Source organism: Accipiter gentilis, chromosome 25 (genome assembly GCF_929443795.1).
Source record: "Accipiter gentilis chromosome 25, bAccGen1.1, whole genome shotgun sequence".
In the NCBI taxonomy this organism is placed as follows: domain Eukaryota; kingdom Metazoa; phylum Chordata; class Aves; order Accipitriformes; family Accipitridae; genus Astur; species Astur gentilis.
The window spans coordinates 13743361-13763576 of record NC_064904.1 but is presented as its reverse complement, the minus strand read 5'-3'; the positions used below and the strand labels follow the sequence as shown (position 1 = coordinate 13763576).

General features: G+C 43.1%; 1 protein-coding gene across 1 annotated transcript in view; it reads left to right on the top strand.

Annotated features, from left to right (window-relative positions):
* The window catches only part of AHNAK2 (AHNAK nucleoprotein 2), a 71674-nt gene that overhangs the window by 29323 nt on the left and 22135 nt on the right, over nucleotides 1–20216 (top strand). Inside the window, exons 3-8 of the mRNA XM_049828309.1 lie at nucleotides 11932–12036; nucleotides 12834–12923; nucleotides 13707–13763; nucleotides 14357–14498; nucleotides 15290–15471; nucleotides 16237–17649. Coding sequence (XP_049684266.1) covers nucleotides 11932–12036; nucleotides 12834–12923; nucleotides 13707–13763; nucleotides 14357–14498; nucleotides 15290–15471; nucleotides 16237–17649 — 1989 coding nt within the window. The remainder of the gene's footprint in view (nucleotides 1–11931; nucleotides 12037–12833; nucleotides 12924–13706; nucleotides 13764–14356; nucleotides 14499–15289; nucleotides 15472–16236; nucleotides 17650–20216) is intronic.

Below are 20216 nucleotides of genomic sequence, written 5' to 3'. Positions count from 1 at the left end.
ATTCACCAGTTACCACATGGACGAACTGCAGTGTAGTTACTTTCTCCCCACTTGAGTGTTTAATCAGAAAGAAATCCAGAACTGCAGTAACGAGTCTTCAGAAAAATGGTTTCTCCCTATCATTTGTGCTAGCCTCTGTGAAACATAAAACTGAAAAATATTTCCTTAACTAAACTGTGTTTTCCTCTAATCTATTAGGCAAGCATGCTGGTTTGTTATTTTTGGGTGCCTCAGAACTGGCTAGAAGATGCAGAGAGGGAAAATGAGCACTGAAACATTTAAAAACCACATGCAAAGATTCAAATATTCTTGTTTTCAAAAATATAATGCAACAGAATTTTGTCATCTTCAGTTTTTCCTTCTATAACTTAATATGCACTTAAAATTCCAATGCTTTTCAGTCTTACACATCTAATTATTTCTAATTTCAAACAGTAAAGATTAAGTTCACAGATTTCATTTGTAAAAGAAGATAGTTATCAAATGGCAAGTTTAGAAAATGCTGGGATGAGGTATACATCTGCTAGGGAAAGACGTTCAAAAAAGGTGAGAACCAATGAACCGAATTAAGGAGACATCATTTTTGAAAAGAATTTGGTAGGTCATCTGTTGAATTCTTTAGAAATCTGACTTTTTTTGGACTGAAACCCAAGTTTATAGTCCACTTATTCAGATTTGAATTACATTGCTATGAACAGAACTGTACTAATTAAATTATTTATCTGACTCAATGGCTTAATTTATCTGTAAATGAGCTTTTATGCTTTTGTAAACTCAGTCTGCATCCAGAAATTCTCTCTAATTTTAAAGGGACTCTCTTACACCACACAAACAAAAGAGAAAATGAGCTGTGCCAAATACTATTTTGCTACCACCACTGTTTATTGACAGAAAATATTTTTATCTTAACAAAGTGAGGGAACTGCTAACTTTATCTTTGACATAAAATATTTTCCCATAATAATTTTCTGTCACCTTTTTCCCATATCTCTTGTATTACGTATACATAAAGGAATTTAAAAGCTTAAAAGATATTTTCTTCTATGGTGATTTACATCCAAACAAGTTGCCCAGGGAATTTTCTCTCAAGCTGAAAACCTGTTTCCAAGGGCAGATGTTTATATAAAAGCCCCCATAAAAGGTTGTGGAAAAAATACAAGGTTTTTGCTGCATTCCTCTTTTGAGAGGGGCTATGCCCAGTATACCAGAGAGAGGGCCAAAGTAACATCACTCCAGTAATATTGCTGCATCTGGGCATTTAATTTTGCACTAAATTTTATCAATGGAGTAAAGAGAAATGAAAGTCTTCCTAGACCATAAGGATCTTTAATGTGAACTCTCTCTCTCTCTCTATGTACATATGTATATGTTTGTATTTATATATAATTACAAAAATTTTTACTGCGCATTGATTCTGATGGGGATATTTTTAAGCAGTGGTTTTGAAGAGCAGTTTGGGCTGAAAAGTCTGTTTGTGATTTGGAGTGGTAAGTGCCATTTCTATAAAGCCTGTATCAGTTGCTTTGGGCTTTTTGTATCATGTTAGTAGATCCTCTATTCTTATCTTAAGACCTACTCTTAGGGGACAAACGTGCTCTCTACTAAAAGCACCAAGAATTAGCATCTTCCTTTAATGTGTCAGAGAGAGGACAAAGAGTAGTCAGGTTCCCTTGCTGCCTCTCCGGGTCAGCACTGGGCTCCCTTAAGAGACAGTTTGGGGTTATGGCCACTGCTTCTCAAGCAATACAGACTCTGCGGCCAGAGAAATTGAGTTTCCAGGGCTGCCAATCAAGCTTACATGGGCAGAACAATCATTTTTAATAAATGTATTCATTTGATTAATTTCTAAATCTGAGCAGGGCTGTGCTTTGGCAGTGGAACAAGCAATCTGCTCTGGGAGAAGCCTGGATTCTTGCGGGGGTGAATCAGCAAGGAGAAGGAATGTGGGAAAGTTAATTTTCATGAGCTTTGTGGGCCTTATCTGCAATAGGCACCCACCTGCCTCTGCTTCTAGGCAAGTCATGATAAGAGCTGAGTTCACAGCTATCTAACAGGGAGGATAGCAGGAATCAACTGCCCCTGGCTCTGAGACGAAGGCAGCTTTGCATTCACTTTCCGAGTCTAGTTTGTTATGTAGGTGAAGGGATTTCTTTCAGAGGGAAAAAAGCTACAACGTGCCTAATCAATGTATTGGATAACCAAATAACCGCAGAGTAGTTTCTACTGGGGTTTCTGAAGCTGGTAGGCAAGTGAGAGCACTTCAATTGCAACATGCCCCTGAAGGCCTTCTTGAAATCCAGACTATCCAGACGGACAGTGACACCCTACGACATTTTAGCTGGGTATCCATGCAACTATTTACAGCACTGGTAGAGACTCGATTGCAAGTAAAAACAGTGTATCTCAGGAGATAAAACTGTTGAGGACCACAGTAGATTAGAGCAGTCTTTATGGCTTTATTTGGCTATGAATCTTTAAATCACTTTTGCCCCATCCAAAAGGGTGGTAAGCGATTTTTGGTCAGACTGGGAGCTAGGACATACATAACAACAATTGCTTAAAAGTGGTTCCCTTCCCTTACTGACTTTGTGAGAATAGAGGACCTGCAGTCCTGAAAAAATCGTAATTGATAATTATCAGAGAGGGTCTTAAGGTCACATCATCATCGCAATAATTATACACCAGAACACCATGGGAATTCATGCAGGAAGTAAAACACACATTGGAAACCCATTCTGTCACGTAAAACCTCAGAGAGGAAAATTCCTGCCTAAGACAAGCAAACACACAGACACAGGGCAGGACATTATACCTACCCCCCAGGCAATTGATAATGCAGAACTTGTGCTTCTGAGAGAACCATTCAGTAGGGGAAACAGCACTGAACTTCTGGTGGGTGCCATGAGCATTTCTCCAGCCGCCTTTTCCACCCTGCCACTTGCAGCTGTATTTTAACTAGTGAGAGGGGGGGAGGGACCAGGAGAGAGAAATTCAGGTATCAACCACTGCCGCCTGCTTTTGCTGTCTCTTTTGGACATCATTCTAATCATGTTCTCGCAACAAACTTTGGTCGAGAGCTTATTTTCAAACACTGTGTTACTCCTATGAGACATTATTCTTTTTTTAGCAACAGGTGAAATATTGGACTAATAAAATATTTTAGTAAATATTTTATTCTTGTACCAGAAGAGTTATGTGGATCTGGCCAAACTACATTTCCTATATAGCTAAGCAACCAAAAAATGGTGATAGCTGGATGAAACTCATTAACCCAGGATCTGGGAAATTTCAATTTGACAATTGCAAAAAAAAAAAAATAGTCCCCTGTGCTTTTCATGTTTAAATATGACTCAAGCCGAGAAAGTCTGTGCAGAGCCCCACCAGAGTGATTTATGCTCATGCTCTGAAAGGTCCTATGGATTCTATTAAGTTTATCTTTACCATCAGAGGAAAGACGGACTGCTGTAAGAATAAAGAGCTCCTTTCTGATCAGTCTCACTAAAGGTTTTGCTCCTATTGTGAAGTGTGAGCAGGCATGCTTTTAAGGGTTTTAAATCTGTGGGCAGAGCTTATCAATAAATACACACTCACTGGAAAGCCATTCACTCTTGTTTGCATCTGGGGGCTGTTAGTTTCTCTTTTTATGGTAGTGTTTATATCTGTTCTTAGTTGCTAGCGCTCTTCCACATCCTCCTTGATATTAGTCAACCTGTAGAAAATGCTCTATAAAATCCTATGGAGCTCAGTATGGTCTGCAAGAAACCTAAATTCCCGAGACATTTCTCCACTTGGATGTACTCTGCAGAGCGGAGTACGGTTCCTTTTGATAAAAGTAGGAGCTAACTTCACAAACAGGTCTCCTGCCAGGCAAGGAGACTGATGATTGTAACTTACGTATATTTTCTCTTTTCGGGAGGTTTTGAGAAGAGATGATTTGAAGGCTGTTAATGAGTACTCTAACTGCTGACAAGGGCAGCTTAACATACCAAGGCATTGAATCAAAACATCTTGTTCATGCCTTGAATGGAAGGAAACTATTCACGCATTGGTTATTTGGGAGTAGCTGCTCCTTGAGCTCTGCTGTGCTACAAGCCCCTGCTTTTGGCTCCGGAGCCTGAGCTACATTCATGGCAGTACAAGTATGCAGCTCAGGGACAGAGTGCAGCCAGGGGGCATTGCCAAACCCAACGCAAAACAAAGGCGGGAGGACGGCTTAAACGCAGGCCTAGCTGGTTCTGATAGCATCCTGCAGATAACAAGGCCTGTTAAACCCCTTTAGCAGCGAAATCTTTATCTTCATGCCACAGACTAGCCCTTTGCCTTCATCCCAGAGAAACAGTTAGGGAGACCAGAATTTCAGGGCTTGGTGGGGAGGGTCCTACTCCCAGCACAGGGCAGAGTGTAAACGCTAAAGGAGAGGTGCTATTCCTCACTTTATCACTTTTTTTTCTGAGGCAGAAAGGCTCCTTTTTCTGCTGTGGCAGCCGTTCATTTCGGAGCTGACAAGCTGGTTCGTCTAGGTGGAGCTACTGGGTGCCCCCAGTGTCCCGCTGGCAGTGGTTCAAGTGAAGTAACATTACATTCCTGAGATGGAGGGCTGGGAGAGGCAGCCTTCTGTGTGTCATCCCACCCGCATCTCCCCATTGCCGTGGATCCTGCCCGGATAGAGTGACAGGCACAGCATTCCCGCTGCGGTCCTGCCGTGCCCCAGAGCCCTGCCCAGCAGTTGTTGTAACTCAGTCCGTGGGATCTTGCAGGACAATGGAATGAATCCAGGTCTCTGGAATGTGCAGGGAGATCTCTGTAGAAGATGAACCTCTTGATTTTTTCGCTGATGGTTTTCCCCAGCATTGTTGGAGCCGCTTACTGGGAATGCCACGGGTGTGCTGGAGTTCATGGTCAAGCCTACACAGACTGTGCAAGAGTCTGTGCCATGAGCTGTGCTTTAAACCTCGTGGCAGCTTCCTCAAGGAACACAGCGCGTGCGTGAAAAAGTGTACTTGCAGACACTTTCGGATTCTTATTTTGCCAACTGATGCTCACAAGATCGTTTTCCTCCAGCATTGCTTGTTTGGAAGGACGTGACTCCTCCACCAGACTGCCCAGGAGGATTTGGGTGGTGAGGACGATTGCTCAGAACTGCCACAGCCAAGCCCCTCACCCTGCTACGCTCGTGTGTTCCTAGTTGTTCTTGTTCACGGCCTTTACACTTGGTTACCTGGCATTTACACTTAAGGAAATTCACAGCGGAACCCAAGGTGCAGTGTTAGAACAGATGCTCTTTGCTGTGTAGCCTCCAGACAGCAGTCCTGGACAACAAATCTGCCATGGTTTGTTTCTTTTTAACAGTAGACCTTGAAGCATTGCGGTATCGCTAGGCTTTTAGTCCTCTTTAATGTAGCATTAGGTCACCACTTCCATTTGTAACTTGAGCCTAGGAAAAAAAACTCGGGGGGGGAAACAAAGAGAAACAGTGAAATATTTCCGGCCGCTGCTGATACTAAGTAGCTATTTTTGTGCTTGTACATATCATTTGCACAACATTTTTAGTGGGATCGGCAAATTCTGTCCTGTCAAGCTAACTGATGCAGTTAACAGAACACAAACATCTCCTTGTGGATTGAGAGATCTGTAGCACAGCTGATTTTGGAAACTGGTGAAAATAGTTCTATTAAGTGCCAAAAATTCATGTTCGTATTCAGAAAATGGTAGCTGAGACAGAAAAGGTGGTCCTTTTGCTGTCATTGTAACTTTGTCTGTAACGGCTTTTAAAAAAAATATCTGATTTAGGTCATTTTTCAGTCATGGGACCTTTAAGAAAACCAAACCAAGAATGCAATAGCTTATATGCTTGATGACACTGCCTAGCTGAAGTGATGTTTTAATTAGCTGGTTGATCTGCATTTATTTGTCAGTCACCAGTCTTCTGGGATATCCTGGGAAACCCAAAGAACCCATTGCAAGGTGCATTAATTTAATAACTCATCAAAACAATAGAGACAGTGGATTGGGATGGGTATAAAAAAGACGCAGACATGGAAACTGAAGCACTGAGGTTGCCAAAGAAAAAGTACAGTGTTTGAATTGCTGCCTTTTTGCCCATAACCTCAAAGTGAAAAATTTCTCTTAGTAAACTAAAGTCAGGTGAACTTACCTATCTGAAAAAGTGCTCTTGAGAGGCCAAGATGAATGCCAAGCATATGCATAGCGTTCCTATTATCAAGTGCTTTCCTGAACTGGGACCCACGATTTTAAATATTCTAACTATTCTAAATATTCCCTATTTCAAATATAAGAAGTGAATCAGAAGGGGCTGCGGGGCTTCGCAGCAGCACTGCTCGGGAGGCTGTGAGAGCTCTGAGGGAAGAAAAGGAATCCCAGTAATTGCAATACCTGCAAGAGAGGGAGAACAAGCTGTGGGAAAAATATCAGGCACGCTACCTGTTTTGAGAAAGGGATTTAATTTAAAAAGCAGGAGGAATTCTGGGACAGTGCATTAGCAGTGACTAGCCATGCACGCATGAGAAGTAACAGACCGAGGACAGGGTGCCAGAGGGCACAGGGACAGACAGATCGGCAGGTACAGGGACTGAGGGTTGCAAGAAGAGAGGTCTGATACAGAAGGCAGCTAAAGCTGTCCGTGACAGCAGCGATGCACATCCTTGTTTGCAACAAGGCATAAGCACATGAGGGAGCACTGTGAAAACTGCTGACCTACATGTATGAATACTTTGCTGGGTCAAACACAGTGCCAACAATGACAACGGTACTAAATTATTATTGTTGTTGTTTGCCTTGCACCTATTCACTCCTCCTTCTCCTTATTAATAATACAAATCAGGTTATGTGCCCAGAGCGTGCTTTGCGCTGTCAGACAAGACCTGATCTAATGATGGCCCAGCCTTGCCCACACGTCAAGGCACGAGTCTTCTAACTGGCTATGGGCTCAAAGCTATTATTTCCACAATACTGCACAAACAGGACTGCTTGTTTCTTATCATAGCTAAGAAATGGTAACTAGGAAGCATCAAAATCCTAGTACAGAAAAGGCACAGGTTGTGACCTTCGTATATTAACAAATAATAACAAATGAGTGAGCAAAGCATGCATGTTTTCACCTGTGGACAGATGTTTACCAGAGATCAGGTTTCTGTCTGTTAAGAGAAACTAGTTGTTGAAGTGAAGTTAGATAATTCATACCAGTCAGTACATGGCAAGTAGGAACCTCTTCTCCTGGTGAAGATTTTACTTGAGAATGAGCAATATTTAACCTGCATCTTTGTAAGAAATATGTGCATTGCAACCATTGCTACTCTTGTCAGTTTTAACTGATCTACGTTAAAATCCCAGGGAAAACAACACAACAACAGCATTTTAGTTCTCTCTGACAAAACAGAACAAAATTAAATAAAATCAAACAGAACAAAGCCACTTCTAGCAGGAAAGATAATGCCTAAGAAGTTGATGCAAGGAAAAGTTATATGCTTAAAGATAAGAGCAGATTACTTAAATTCACTACATCCATATGCAAACATAACTTTACTATAAAATCTTAAAAAGCAGAAAGGCCAAACCTAAGAATTGTAGAGAAAGTGATATAATTTGTAAGCAAGGAAGCTAGGATGATTGGCAAAGGATGTTATTGTCTCTTTTTTAACAGCATCTCTGGAATTCTCATTTGCTGTTTTATTTGATTTTAAAGTGTACAGATTATGGTAATTTTATAAGTCAGTGTCCCAATTAAAGTTAGGTTTATCTTCAGTTTATACAACAAATTAAAGCACAATTGACTTGCATTCAATGACACTGCCACACCTGAAATTTATTATAATGTCTCAAATGTGGTTTTGGAGACTGTTACCCACCAAATGTGAATACCAAAAAATAACCTGGTTTTATGTTTTTGTGGTTTTACCCAAAGCAGTCCAGCTGAGTTGTTAGATTAAAGATAAAATATTTTTTTTAAAATTGCATTTAAAAAAGCAAATACACTTTTCAGTCATATGATATGAAAATGTTCCAGACTATATAACTCCTACTGCGTACTTTCAAAAAATTCCCTTGTTCTGAAGTCAGTTCAGTGGCTATTAGAAGTAGCCACTGATGTAAATTCCATCTTGTTTATGAAAACATTTTGAACAAAGCATTGATTGTCCAGGGTTCATAAAAAAAGTTAAAACCTATAAAATGTTGGCATCACTGCTATTTGGGGCATGAGAATGACATGCATATAAATCATAGTTTATTGGCACAGTCTTTTATACACAGAAAGAAGGCTTTGCTGAAAATGGAAATCATCAATGTACTGTAATTCCCCTCTTATAGATTTGCTTTTAAAGTACTCTGAATCGGGAAAAAATCTGAAGCAAATCTTAGTCTACAGTAGGAATCAGGGGCACAAGAAGGCTTTTATGACATGGGTTAGCTATGGTAGAGGGGCAGAGTAGGCAGAGTTTGGGGAAATCAGGGCGGATGGAAAGGTCTCGGTGTGGAGCTTTGGGAGGGAAGGTCATTTGTGTAGCTGACGTCCCTTCACGCAATCTCAGCCACATCTCTGTTAGCCCTGGGAACAGTAATCTGTTGCTCCATTTTGTAGGAAAGAGTCCAACTATCACTATTTAGGAGAGGTAACAGTTTACTAAAGGCTTTCACAGGAGGACTCTGTCCCTTCCTACCCATCAGGAGGTGGGTGAAAGAGGCCTTTTATGCTGACAGTTTTTCCTTTTAACAGCAGGGGATTTTTCTGGTGACATTTTGGCAAACCTTGATCCGCAGCCCCTCTAGCAAGGACAAGGAGAGCAATTGCCTGCCAATACTTGGCCAAGGATGTGAAGCCACCCTTGTGCCTCATACACCACTGCTTTGCTTGATCAACAGCTGGTGAAAAATACGAAACTTCTGGCCCAGGCCCAGATGAGGTGTCATCCAGGCCAGGTCTATCTCTCTACGTCCATGCTGAACAAGAATTGACTGGGTCACTTGTTGCTTTAAAATGGCATCCCGATGGGAAATAGGTGTTTGGGACTCACTGCAGGAAGTGATCTAATTCTCTTGGATTTTGTGAGTAGCCCGGTCTTAGCAACGGGAAGATTTTTGAAGGTGTTGGTCACCTAACCATTCAAAGAATCCTTTGTTTAAAACATCTGGGCTTAAAAGTTTCACCTCTGTTAGAACCCGTAGGATAGCTGCAGTACCCTAGACTCAAAGGATATGCCCCACTGGATGGTGAAAAATCAACAGCACAGACTATACAGGACCATTCAGTTCCTGAGAACGGAGCACCCCATACTTGCATTGCTTCTGTTCTAGACAACTAAAATGTCAGTGAAGTTACACCAGAGTAAAACAAGAGAAACAGCAGTGAGCCAGCCCAAGAATTCTCCCAGATAATTCTTTCCTTTTTCTTTTCCAGTAGTAAAATTATTGGCAGCCACTAGGGATCAATGCTGTCATTAGCCTTGAAGTGCTGCACTGAAGAGCAAATACTCTAGCGATCCAAGCAGTATTCTGTTAAGTCATTCTGCTGGACTGCAGGGCTTGTGGGTGGGATTCTCCCAAGTGAAAAACACAGCAATGCCACAAGACTAAGTCCTTACTATTTCTTGGAAATTTAGTAACAGCCATAAAATTCACTGTTGGCACCTGAATTTTTAGAAGCACTAAGCAAATTAAACAATCAAGTCTCAGTCCTGCAGCTCTTCTCCTCATATGATGCTTATTAAAATATATGTGGTAAAGAGATTCATGAATGAATTCCAGAATTTTCAAGCAGAAATGCCTAAAATCAGATTCATAAATCCACATCTAAATTTTTTAACAAGGTTATGCTCATTTCTTGAGCTTCTGAAAATTGCATATACTAGAGTTTTTTAAAAATAGTCAAGCCAATTTATGCAGGTCTTTAGTCTGAATTAGGGTCTGCATTGAGATCATTTTCTAGAATTGTCCATCATAGGCATTGGGACTAGTCCTGTGAAGGCTAAAGGAGGCATGGTCTGGCAGCCCTGATGTGTTCTGAGTTGATCCTAGTTCTCTAGAGCTAAAATACCACAAGAGAGCTGATTAAGATGATGTACATATGACTAATGAGGATGCCTTCTAGTCTATCAATCAAGTTTGGAAACCTGGCCCACAGACTGACATGGGATATTCCCACTGGAAGTACGCTATTTCCATTCATCTTAACGAAGTGGTCCATCACTGATCATGTGGCATAACTCTTTCAAAACCCTGCCTGTACTAAGTAATTTCATCTTCAAAAAAGTCAACAAAAAATAAATGTAAGAGATCAGAAAACTATGAAGAAAGGCTAGCAAAATCACAGCCATTTTAACAAGAGCTTGGTAACTTGTGTAAGTTAGAGTGATTTCACACATGCATCAGTCGTGCCAGCTTGTCTGCACACACAGCATGTAATATACACATCCAGAAATGTTGTGTTCCATCCCATGGATTCTTCACTTAATGTCGACAATTAATGAGTTGCACAGTTCTGCTTGTAGTTGTCTTCTCTAGTGTTCAAGCATATTTTTAAGCCAGAGGATCTGTTTAGCAGAGCCAAAACTATGTATACTAGTGGCAGCTGCAGAACTGGCTGTGGGAGAGCCAGACGGCCTGATGGCTTGAAAAAAATGGAGCATGGAGACAGAAAAGAGACAGTTAACCGGGACAAGGACTTGGGCATGTATTAGAATAGCCTGTGTATCAGGGAATGTGTAATTCAGCCACACTGTCCTCTACTGGATAAGCCTGGTTCTCTGAAAATGATGATGTATTCATGCTGTTTTCATTCTTCAGTGCCCAATTTAAGGCATTCCAACAGAATCATACCTTCATACAGCCCATCTCCTTCAACTCATCTCTCTCTGCCCTCAATACTATTAAAAACCCAAGAAAACAGTGTTTTTATGACTATCAAATGTTCATGTTTACTCTCTGGCTCTTAAGACCTCTGTCAGAAGCAAGGAAAAGTTTCAAGATGGGGAATTTCAATCAATTTAATTTATTGCCAATCAGTGAACTTCTAATTACTGATTCTGATATTTTTTAAAAAATGAAACCACTCAGGGAAAAACACCTCAGTTCTCCTCCATACACCTCCCCTCTTTCTGGTCTCCAATCCCCTCACTGTGGGCTACACTCAGTCCCTTTGAGGAGGTAAGGGTTGGTGCAGGAGCTGGGGGGTCAGCAGATGGGTGGGTGCTTTTATTTTTCCACTCCTTGCTTCATGCTCAGTTGCCCCAGGACAAGTTCCTCCACCAGCCTCCGACTCATCAGAGTCCAGCCTCCTCCTCTCTGCCCTTGCTCAGGCAGCTTTTCTTCCTCCAGCCCCAGCTTGAGATCCTAAGTTGCTCCAGCATTTCTCCTGCTCTGACATCTCTCCTCTCTCCTCCTGCTCTGGTGTGGTCTTCTCTGTCTTTCTCCTCCTCCTGTAGTGGTGTTGCCTCTTTTTCTCAGTGTTTACCACTCTTTCTTAAACACGTTTTCACAGAAACTCCTCTGATCGGTTCAGCATTGCAGGTGGAGCTGGCTGCAAGTGGCTGCGTCCAGCACAGGGTGGTTCATGGCCTCCTCCCACAGAGACCACCCCACAGCCACACCGCTGCCGAAACCCTGGCAATCCTGCCCAATACACACCTCAAGCCCCGCTTGGTAATCAAAAAAACCCCCACCAACCAACCCAACTCTGGCTAACTTCTAGTTGTACATTTTCTCCAATCTGGGGATTTTTTCCTTCACAAAAGCCTTTACATTTCTGGATATGAGTATTTCTGGTATCTTTGGAAAGATTGGCCTGATGAGATCCAAGATAAGGAATCTAAACAAAAGCAAGCCTTTCTACAGCCAGCCCGTGCGTGTCCCCCAGGCGTGCTGCTCTGGAGGGCTTCAGCTTGCAAGCTGACTGCTCTGTGCTCTGCGTGGCTCCCACAGACATCAACAACCTGTATGCTGCTTTCAGGTTCTGGACGACAGCTGAGACCGGCTGAGCCTCCAGGAGATGCTGATGCTGATGTGGATGCAGAGGACGAAGATTCTGTGAGTATTTTTTAGAGTGGGATTTTTTTTTGGAATGGGGTTTTGGCAGTTACCTTGTTCAAATGGGATCCTAAATATTTCATTTACAGCTGGGTCTTGCTGGCAACTTTTTTTCCCCATCAAAAATGTTGTATTTCTGCTTGGGATTCTCCTGCCAGCTGAAAAGCTGGTATGATGCTTCAATATAAAGTGATCTGCTCTTTGCCACGATTCACCAGCATAAGTTTAATACCAAGACTTAGCAAACTATTACATGGCTGTTGACTACAGTAACTTTCCCTTAAAGCTTTAGCCGGTTTAGGTTCCCTATCATTTGACTCCAGAAGGAAGCATGCCAAGCACTTGTCAGCAGAAATTCCTGCTGGGACTCTTCCACGGTTTGCTTGGTTAGAGAGGGCAATAAAGTTTGAAGCTGCAGGATGCAAAGGTTAAGTGTGCAAATAAAGCAGGGGAATGAATTTTTATTGCCTTTTTCAATTATTACTAATTGATCTGTCAGTATTCTCAGTCTGTTTAGCCCATAGATGCATACAATACATATAAAGAAAACCAAAATCAGCATACCATTGGTTTTGTCTCTCAGGAGTCTGTCCCTTGTGTTCTTGAGTAATATCCTTAAATGACAATTGCATTTGTTCTTGACTTAAGGAAAGAGTTATTGGTTATTCTACATCCACCATTACTAATGAAAGATTTGTACACAGAAGATTATGCCTAAGTAGAAAAACTCTCCTAAAAAATATGCGTCATTGTTTAATGGTGGATGTTCCTTTCCACCACTCATTTTTTTTCCACAGGTTAATGAAGTGGCAGTAGAAGACATCCGTCCAAGGCCACAAGGATCCTCTCCAGTTTATGAATATTCCATAGAAGAAGAATATTTAAAGGCAAGACACTGAGTTTTCATCACTGAGTTTTGATGCAGGCATGGCTTTAGCAAGTTCATTCAAGAGGCTTTAGCTCCTACAACTAGCCAAGACTTATATGTCACATAACAGGATGTTGTTGCAGCAATATTGTCTTCCTGTCCCCACCAAAATCAAGGCCATATTCACTGATGGTTTTATATTGTTCTGGACTTGTTGTTGGCCATGTTCTTGTTTCTTCACAAAAAATGCATTTGACTTTATTCCTTAAAGGACTTGGGGCAGAGAGTGTCAAGAAATCACAATTATTTTCTGTTAGAATATTTAGCTGGCTTGAATCTAACTAATATATGTTTCAAAATTGCCTGTACGTCTTGGTTATTCAAAGGTAAAGATTTAATTAGTAGAGTCATGTTAAGATAATCAGGCAATAGTTTGAAATTCATGCTGAAGTCAAATAAATGAAAAAAGGGTACATTCACAAAGATGAAAGCATGAGAAATGTGCTGCATAAGTAACACAGAAAAGCTCCCAATGTCTTAATACAATTGGTCTCTGGAGTTCATTTCATGCAAATTTTGGTACAATGCAGGGAGGCCTTCGCATCTAATTTACTACTGGCAATAATATAGTTAAATCATTCACATTGTACATTGCACTTGTAGATCCCAATTTTGCTCTGTTGCCATTAAAGACAGCCTCAGTTCTTAGTCTAAACCAGGCATTTTAACTGGTGTAGGACTTCTGTTGTACTTTACAACAGCATGACTTCTGAACACTAAATAATTGCAAATTATTTTTCAGCTTCAAGAAGAAAACAAAAAACATTCTACAGACAGATCAAAACAGAGTCATCCACAGGTCAGTCTAAAAGCACTCAGTGGTTTTAGGCATGAGGTTTGCAAAATAGTAAAGTTTGTTACAACACACAGACATGGATGGGTGGACAGAGGGAAGGACAAATAGACAGTCACTTTAGACTTGTTTTGACCAGAAACTTCACAAATTGCCTAGCTGTGGCACAGGCATGAACACTTACCTGTCCTATTTGGGGTCCTTCCATATTTTTTTTAGCATTCTTTAGCCTTCTCCAGTTTGAGTACAGTACAACAATAGGTCTTTGACTTTTCCAGACCATTGACTCTAATTCAGGTGTTTAACATCTTCACAGAAAATACATTTCAGCCCTAAAAGTTTCCATATGCTTCATGTTTTAAAATTATAACCTATTTTCTCTATGGCCCTGATCCAACATAACCCTAATGCATGTGCTTAATTCTTATTTAGAGCAGAATCAAACCCCCACTGAACAAGTACATTCTCTATTTTAGATAATCTTTCTTGAGCTACTGAAAATATACCTGAGGAGACTCAACTTTTTATTGTAGAATAATGTAGAACACTTTGATACAATTGAATAAAAATTGTAAATTCACACTTTTTTCTATATCTAGGAGACCATGGAAGTGACCCTGAAAACAGAAGTGGAAGCTGGTGCTAGTGGTTTTAGTGTGACGGGTGGAGGAAATGAAGGAATATTTATTAAAAAAGTACTTAAGGAATCTCCTGCTTCAAAAATATTTAGTCTGAGAGAAGGTACAGTCTGATTTTCTGTTGTTTTGTTGTTTAGGGTTTTTTTTTAATATATCATAAAACAATCAGGTATGTAGCTGTGTGTGCATATAGATACCTACCTGATCTGTCATCTCTTTAGGTAACAGAAATAGTAGATCCCAAACCAACTAATATTATGTGTGAGCTTAACTTTTCCATATTAATAATTTCAAAGATCAGTTTCTTTAAAAATAACAAAATTTGATTTTTTTTTAATACCATAAAAAACATTTCTAATTTTCACTGCAACAGTGAAAAAGATACATAGAAAATAGTGTATACACAAATAAAATGAAAAATAACCAAAACCCAACTCATAACATTCATGAAGAACCTGCCTTTGATTCTTTCACAAAAGATTATGCTGCAAAACTACAATAAATAATGATTTAAACAAGAACAAAAGTCCAGAGTCTAAATACTGAAAAATATAAGAAAAAAACCTTTGTTACTGTCAGGGTGGTCAGACACTGCAACAGGTTTTCCAGAGAGGTTGTGGAGTCACCATCCTTGGAGATATTCAAAACCTGACTGCACATAGACCTGAACAACTGGCTGTAGCTGATCCTTCCCTGAGCAGGGTACTTAGACTGGATGATCACCAGAGGTCCTTTCCAGCCTTAACTATTCTATGATTCTGTTACGTGAACAGAATTTCATATTTTAAATAAATAGGATGTGGTAAATTTTTTTTGTGGGTATTAATTCAACAGCATTTGAAAAAGTGCAAGAAAACACAAACTAATTAAAATGATGTCTGATTCCACTTGCAGGTGATCAGCTTCTAAGTGCTACAATATTTTTCGATAATATCAAATATGAAGATGCACTCAAGATTCTCCAATATTCCGAGCCATACAGAGTCCAATTCAGCCTCAAAAGAAAAATTGCTGGGAAAGAAGAGCTAGAACACATTCACTCTACAGCCCACTACAAAAAGGAAAGAATAAGCCAGGTAGATATTTGATTTGTTTACAAAGTTTGGATAACACTGTAGTATTGTGCTGTGTGGAAATAGACCAGAAAATACACACTAGTCTCTTCTTAAGACTTAGGCATGTGTTTAAACTTACTAACATGAATATTCATGAGAACAAAAAAACCCCACACAATATTTGCAGCTTTTTAAATACCCTGGGCAAGACTATAGGTTTCGGATAAAGTCACAATCTTGCGTTAGGGTAGAAAAACATACTCTAGCGAGTCAGCATTTTTTTGTTGTTGTTAAGTATCCACTGATAGAGCAGGCCCAGATAAGCTCTGTAATATATTAAAATATCAGTAAATATTTTTCTCAAAAGATCACCAATGAAATTTTCTCATAAAAATATGTGTTTAATCACTGATATTTCCATAGACATGATCTGCTCATAGGTCTCCATCACATTCAAAATTATTTTTCTTTTCATATACGAATATAAAAATATTTAAATTTGTACAGACATGTGTAGAGATATACAGATACAAACCTCTACTTACTGCAGTATTTTGCCAAGAATGTAAATCTCCAGAAATCTACTTATTACAGTCATATAATCCATTTGTTTTATGTAATTTCTGCCTGAATTATATACAACATTTTTAGGAATTTTTTATATAACAAGTAGATAGTCTGAATAAAAAGCACATTTTTCTACATGTTTTATAGTATGTATTTTATTTTGTGTTGCATCTGTATTTAGTTTACTTTTAGTCTTCTGACTACTATTTGTTCTTTCAGGAAAAAGAACTCAGTGAGAGCATTCCTGAAGAAACACTGCATGTTTCAGGAAAAGCCATTTCAGAAGAAGACAGGGAAACATTAATTGTAAGCCAAAGGGTAGGAAGGAGCAAGAGACCTAAAAAAGATAGACTGTCGTGGCCAAAATTCCAGTCGATTAAAAATAAGAAGATACTGGGGCACAGAAGATCTCATAGTACATCAGATGCATATGAGCCTGCTATACAGGATATTTCCCCTACAAGCACAGACACAGAGTCTCAATTTCAACAAGAAGTCCATATCAAAGAAAAAAAAGGAAGCCAAAAGAAACTGAAGTTCCCTAGCATTGGATTCAAAATGCACAGATCCAAACCAGAACCAGCAGACAAGCAAAAAAAAGAAATAAAAACTACACTGTTATCTGAAAGAGAAAAAATACATAAAGAAGATATCAGCCTGGAAAATCCCGAAATCCTAACTGTTGAATATACCACATCTCCTGCTTATGAAATTAAAACAGGAGAGGTAACTGAAACTTTAACGAAAGACTTAAAAGATATGAAAAATGGCATTCCATCTCATGCAAAAAAAAGCCCTGAAGTTGAAATAAACATTAAAAAAGAAAAAGACAAGGAATCAACATCAAAATTTATTGTACCTGAAGTACCAGCTATAACAACACAGATACCAAAGCCCAGTTTAGAAACACCTGTTCTGAAAGAAAGCCCAACTAAACAATCACCGCAAGCCTCATCAAAATCCCGAAAAAAGAAACAGAAAGGAACAGCAGATAAAAAGGAACGAGAAAGTGGAATTAACATAGACATGATGGGTCACAAAGCACAAGGATCTATAGAAGTAAAAGGTCTAGAAATAGGCACTGCTAAAGCAGAATTACACACAACATCTGACACGCTGCAAACAGGAGAAAAACAAGCAGAAGATGACACACAAATACGAACAATTCAGAAAACAAAATTTGAGATGTCAGTGCCCAAAATAAAAGAGACAGAGACTGAAAACAGCAAAATGGGAAGTGATGTTCCATATTCAGTACGAGAAAAAACAGCTGATACAAGTTCAGAGGACAGCAGGCATTTGGATGTGAAACCTCACATGGCTGATGCAGAATCAGAAGTATCTACTTGGAAAATACAAATGCCAACATTCAAAATGGCCAAGACACCTAAAGCTGACATGAAAATATCAAAAGAAGAAATCACAGCTGAATCAGTAGATAGTGTAAAAAAAGGACAGATAGAAGAAGATGGCATGTCGACAAGTGGTAAAACCTTAAAGATGGACATTGGCATGAAGACAGGAGAAAAAGAGACAGAGGGAAAAGAAAGCAAATTCAGACTCCCAAAGTTTAAATTGCCTACATTTACCTGGGCAACTACAAGGGATGAAACAGGGCAAACTGAAGATCAGGTAAGAGAAATGGAAGGAAAACTGCCAAATTTAGAAGCAAGTACAAAAAACGTGGAAGGTGTGGAAGGCGAGGTCAGCCTGCCCACCGCAGAGGTCGACCTCCCCTCCGCCACCGTGACGGCCACAGGGGAGGGCCCCGCGCTGGGCCTCAAAGCCGACGTCCCCGGCGCCAAAACCGAAGGGGCCGGCTGGAAGCTGGAGAAGCCCTCCCTCAAAATGCCCAAAGCCGACATCAAAGCTCCCAAGGTGGACATCAGCCTGCCGTCCGTCGACATCACCCTTCCAAAGGCCAGCGTCGACCTGCAGGCGCCCGAGGCGGCCCTCGCCCTCGAAGGGGAAGCAAAAGGCCCAGAGAAGGAGGCCGCAAAGACCAAGGACGGCAAGTTCAAGATGCCCAAGTTCGGCATGCCTTCCTTTGGCTGGTCCAGCAGCAGAGAAGCCAAGGGCACCGTGGCCGCTGATGTGGACATCAGCCTCAAGGAGCCCCAGGTGACGGTGCCCTCGGCAACCGCCGAAGTCGACGTGACCCTGCCCGGGGCCGAGATCCAAGCGCCCGGCGTGGAGGTGACCGTCGAGACGGCTGCCGGAGGAGACGGCGAGAAAGCTCGCTTCAAGATGCCTGACGTCAAGATGCCCAGCGTCAAGCTGCCCAAAGTCAAAGCTCCCCACGTGCAGGTCGGCCTGCCAAAGGCCGAGGTCTCGCTGCCCAAAGCCCAGGCTAAAGTCCAGGAGGGCGAACTCGCCCTGCAGGGCCCCGACGCCGAAGGCGGCCTGGAGGTGGCTGCCGGCAAAGTCGAGGGCGGCGGCATGAAAATACACATGCCGAAAGTCAAGGTGCCCAGCGTGGTCTTCTCCAAGCCGACCGTCAAGGCCCCCAAACTGGACGCAGACGTCAGCCTGCACAAAGTCGACGCCAGCCTCCCAGAGGCAGACCTCAAGGCCGGCGCCGGCGACGTCAGCATCGCCGCCCCCGACATCAAGCTGCCCTCCGTCGAAGGCTCCCTCGAGATCCAGGCGCCCGAGGTAGACCTCAAAGTGCCCTCTGCCGAAGCCTCGCTCGGCGGGGCCGACCTGGAAGCCGCGGGCCTGAAAGGGAAGCTTAAGATGCCCAAGTTCGACAAGCCCAAATTCGGAGTGTCGCCCCCCAAGGCGGAAGGGCTGGAAGGCGAGGTCAGCCTGCCCACCGCAGAGGTCGACCTCCCCTCCGCCACCGTGACGGCCACAGGGGAGGGCCCCGCGCTGGGCCTCAAAGCCGACGTCCCCGGCGCCAAAACCGAAGGGGCCGGCTGGAAGCTGGAGAAGCCCTCCCTCAAAATGCCCAAAGCCGACATCAAAGCTCCCAAGGTGGACATCAGCCTGCCGTCCGTCGACGTCACCCTTCCAAAGGCCAGCGTCGACCTGCAGGCGCCCGAGGCGGCCCTCGCCCTCGAAGGGGAAGCAAAAGGCCCAGAGAAGGAGGCCGCAAAGACCAAGGACGGCAAGTTCAAGATGCCCAAGTTCGGCATGCCTTCCTTTGGCTGGTCCAGCAGCAGAGAAGCCAAGGGCACCGTGGCCGCTGATGTGGACGTCAGCCTCAAGGAGCCCCAGGTGACGGTGCCCTCGGCAACCGCCGAAGTCGACGTGACCCTGCCCGGGGCCGAGATCCAAGCGCCCGGCGTGGAGGTGACTGTCGAGACGGCCGCCGGAGGAGACGGCGAGAAAGCTCGCTTCAAGATGCCCGACGTCAAGATGCCCAGCGTCAAGCTGCCCAAAGTCAAAGCTCCCCACGTGCAGGTCGGCCTGCCAAAGGCCGAGGTCTCGCTGCCCAAAGCCCAGGCTGAAGTCCAGGAGGGCGAACTCGCCCTGCAGGGCCCCGACGCCGAAGGCGGCCTGGAGGTGGCTGCCGGCAAAGTCGAGGGCGGCGGCATGAAAATACACATGCCGAAAGTCAAGGTGCCCAGCGTGGTCTTCTCCAAGCCGACCGTCAAGGCCCCCAAACTGGACGCAGACGTCAGCCTGCACAAAGTCGATGCCAGCCTCCCAGAGGCAGACCTCAAGGCCGGCGCCGGCGACGTCAGCATCGCCGCCCCCGACATCAAGCTGCCCTCCGTCGAAGGCTCCCTCGAGATCCAGGCGCCCGAGGTAGACCTCAAAGTGCCCTCTGCCGAAGCCTCGCTCGGCGGGGCCGACCTGGAAGCCGCGGGCCTGAAAGGGAAGCTTAAGATGCCCAAGTTCGACAAGCCCAAATTCGGAGTGTCGCCCCCCAAGGCGGAAGGGCTGGAAGGCGAGGTCAGCCTGCCCACCGCAGAGGTCGACCTCCCCTCCGCCACCGTGACGGCCACAGGGGAGGGCCCCGCGCTGGGCCTCAAAGCCGACGTCCCCGGCGCCAAAACCGAAGGGGCCGGCTGGAAGCTGGAGAAGCCCTCCCTCAAAATGCCCAAAGCCGACATCAAAGCTCCCAAGGTGGACATCAGCCTGCCGTCCGTCGACGTCACCCTTCCAAAGGCCAGCGTCGACCTGCAGGCGCCCGAGGCGGCCCTCGCCCTCGAAGGGGAAGCAAAAGGCCCAGAGAAGGAGGCCGCAAAGAC